At 33.3% G+C, this 3,143-nt stretch overlaps 1 protein-coding gene across 1 annotated transcript; it reads right to left on the bottom strand.

Annotated features, from left to right (window-relative positions):
* Positions 1 to 1,984: 1,984 nt before the first annotated feature.
* LOC124420195 lies at positions 1,985 to 2,509 on the bottom strand. The gene has a single exon (XM_046952406.1). It carries the CDS (start codon positions 2,507 to 2,509, stop codon positions 1,985 to 1,987), a length of 525 nt encoding a protein of 174 aa, XP_046808362.1.
* Positions 2,510 to 3,143: the final 634 nt, after the last annotated feature.

Raw genomic sequence — 3,143 nt, 5'->3', positions numbered from 1 at the left:
TAAATGGGCGTATTATTGTTGTAGAACAATCGCAGTATAGTTCCAAGTTTGATCCTGGTACTTTAAATTTTTTTAAAATTAAACTATGGTTGGTAGATGACAAGAGTTCTTGTAGTTCTTCATCACATTTTTGATCTTTAGCTAAATCTTCATAGTTTATGGCTGAAGGCATTTGGATTATTTCAAGTCTAGATAAAACATCTGCTGTTATATTTTCTTGTCCTTTTATGTATCGTATATCCGTAATATGCTGACCAATATAATCTAATTGACGAAGTTGCCTAGGTGAAGCCTTTTCAGGATGCTGTGAAAAAGCAAATGTTATAGGTTTATGATCAGTATATATAGAAAAACGTTGTCCCTTAAGGAAGTACTGGAAGTGTTTTAAACCAGAATATGCCGCTTGTAATTCACGGTCATAAGTGCTATAACGACGTTGAGTTTCTGTAAATTTTTTTGAGTAAAAACCCAAAGGAATCGAATGATTGTTTACAAATTGTTGGAGTACTGCTCCCATACCGAAATCAGAAGCATCCACATAAAGGGAAAGAGGAGCATCATTAACAGGATATGTTAGTAAGCAAGCGTTTGATAACTGATTCTTACAGGTTTCAAAAGAAGCTTTGAGTTTATCAGTCCATTCAATCTTGCGTTTATCTTTCTTTTTCTGACCTTTTTTAAGGTTATGAAGAACTGCTTGTGGCTCGGCAGCATTAGGAATGAACCGCCGATAAAAATTTATCATACCCAGAAACTGGCTTAACTGATGTATGGTTTCTGGAAGTTTGTAGTTCTTAACTGCTTCACCGCGTTGAGGATTGGGAGATAATCCATTTGGTGTAACTAGATATCCTAGGAAACATAGTTCTGTCTTACCAAATTCACATTTTCCGATATTTATAGTCAGACCATAAGAACGTAATCTCTCAAACAACTGTCGTAGGTGAGTTTTGTCTTCCTCTACGTCTCTTGAAGCAATAAGGATGTCATCAATATACGCATAACAGAAATCTAATTCTTGTACCACTTCATTTATAAATCACTGAAAGGTTTGTGCAGCGTTGCATAAACCAAATGTCATTCACGTAAATTCAAAAAGCCCAATAGGTGTAATAATTGCGGTTTTCGGAATATCAGCTTCTTCAACGGGGATTTGGAAATACCCTTTTACCATATCTATTTTAGAAAATATTTTCTTACCATGAAGGTTAGATGAAAAATCATGTATATGAGGCACTGGGTATCTATCTGGAACAGTTATCTTATTAATGACCGATAATCCCCGCACATCCTCCATTCGTTATTTCCTTTTGGCACTAAATGAAGGGGGCTTGACCAACTACTTTTAGAAGGACGGCAAATACCTAACTGCATCATATATTCGAATTCCTTCTTAACGATTTCAAGCTTTTCAGGAGGTAATCTTCTTGGTTTGCAATGAACTGGTGGTCCTTGTGTTGTTATATGATGGGTAACTGAATGTTTGGTGGCAATTTGTTTGAAGGTATTAAAATATCCTTGAATTGTGTTAGTAGGGAATAGAAAGGGGAATTTTGAGAAACAGATTGGCATTTGATATTATTCGGCACATCTCCGTTGATAACAAATCCGGTTGAAGATAAATTAGTTTTCTTATCGATAAGTCGGCGATTTTTAACATCTACCAATAGGTCGTAGTGGTCAAGAAAATCAAAACCTACAATTGCTTGTGGAACATCTGCTATTAAGAACTTCCATACAAAATCTCTTCTAAATACAAGGTTTAGATGAATAATTTTTTCACCATAGGTATTAATAACGGTATTGTTTGCAGCTTGAAGTACTAATGAACCAGGTTAATTACGTTTGTTTTGTGTTGTTGCGGGAATGAGAGAGACGTCGGCTCCTGCGTCTATCAAAAATCTATGATTAGATATATTGTCTCGTAGGAACAGGCGACTTATCTTCAAGTCTCCCGCGTCCGTCACCTTAGACGAAGGAGTTTTTAGATTTCCGCTTGGTGTGCACAAGGAGGACGGCATTTATTCGCTTTTGAGCCGAACGTAAAATGATACCAACATAAGTTTCTTGATACATTTTGGTCTCTGCTATTGCTTGTGCTTCTATTACGGCTGCGATGGGATAGAGGAGAATTTATTGCATCAATGCGCTGAATAAGTTCACTTATCCTTTTTTCTATTTGTTCAAGTGGAGTTTGGCTAGGCGTACTAACTCGACAAAGAAAGGAAGAATCAAGCTGATCATTTATTTTGTCAGCCATGACCGCCTGTTTATCTAAGCTATCCGAACTTATTGATAACAGCGCTTTTAAAGTTGCTGGCAAACGTTGGAACCATAAAGATTTCAGCATATCGTCCGACATCTTACCTAATGATAATTGCCGAATTTCGCGCAACAGTGTAGAGGGACGTTTATCACCCAACTGAATATTTTCCAACAATTTTTGCAATCGTTTTTCCTCGGAATCTTGAAATTCATTAACTAAGGCGGACTTGAGAGTCTCATACATATTTTGTGTTGGAGGATTCTCAATTATAATAATTCAGAATTTCATGTTAGAAATCACAACCAAAATGTATAAGTTTTATTTATAATAATAAATAATAAATTAAAATGATCTTTAAACTATAATCCATTTGCTAAAATTTTATCACCATCAATAATTTAATTAGTAGAAAATTTGAAATGAAGTTGGATTTTTAAAAGTTTAACACATAAACATATGTAATAGGAAAATTTAATTTGAAACTAGGTGATATTGAAATGTTTGTTGGGTGTGTTTATTTATATACGTATTATTAATATGGTCATTCAATTTAAATTTGATTAAATAGTATAATTATAAATGTCAACTTTTATTGTTATTTAAAGTTAAAAAAATATTGATATCTAAATTAACTTTACATTAACATTACGTATATATATAATGAAATTATAGAGTATTTTTTTATATAAAAAAATGACTGGTAAAATATAAAAAACAAATTGTCAAAACTTACATTTTTTTCTTGTCCAAAGTAGTCAGCAGGCGCCGGATGACAGTGGAACGTTGCTTATAATTACTCAACCATATAAATATTTTTATAATTTAGTGTAAAGTAAAAAGTTTAAATGTTTAAAATATATTTGTTTGTTGGGTTATA

This window comes from Lucilia cuprina, chromosome 5, assembly GCF_022045245.1.
Source record: "Lucilia cuprina isolate Lc7/37 chromosome 5, ASM2204524v1, whole genome shotgun sequence".
Classification (NCBI taxonomy): Eukaryota; Metazoa; Arthropoda; class Insecta; order Diptera; family Calliphoridae; genus Lucilia; species Lucilia cuprina.
The sequence above is the reverse complement of the archived record's forward strand: the minus strand, read 5'-3'. Positions and strand labels throughout refer to the sequence as shown.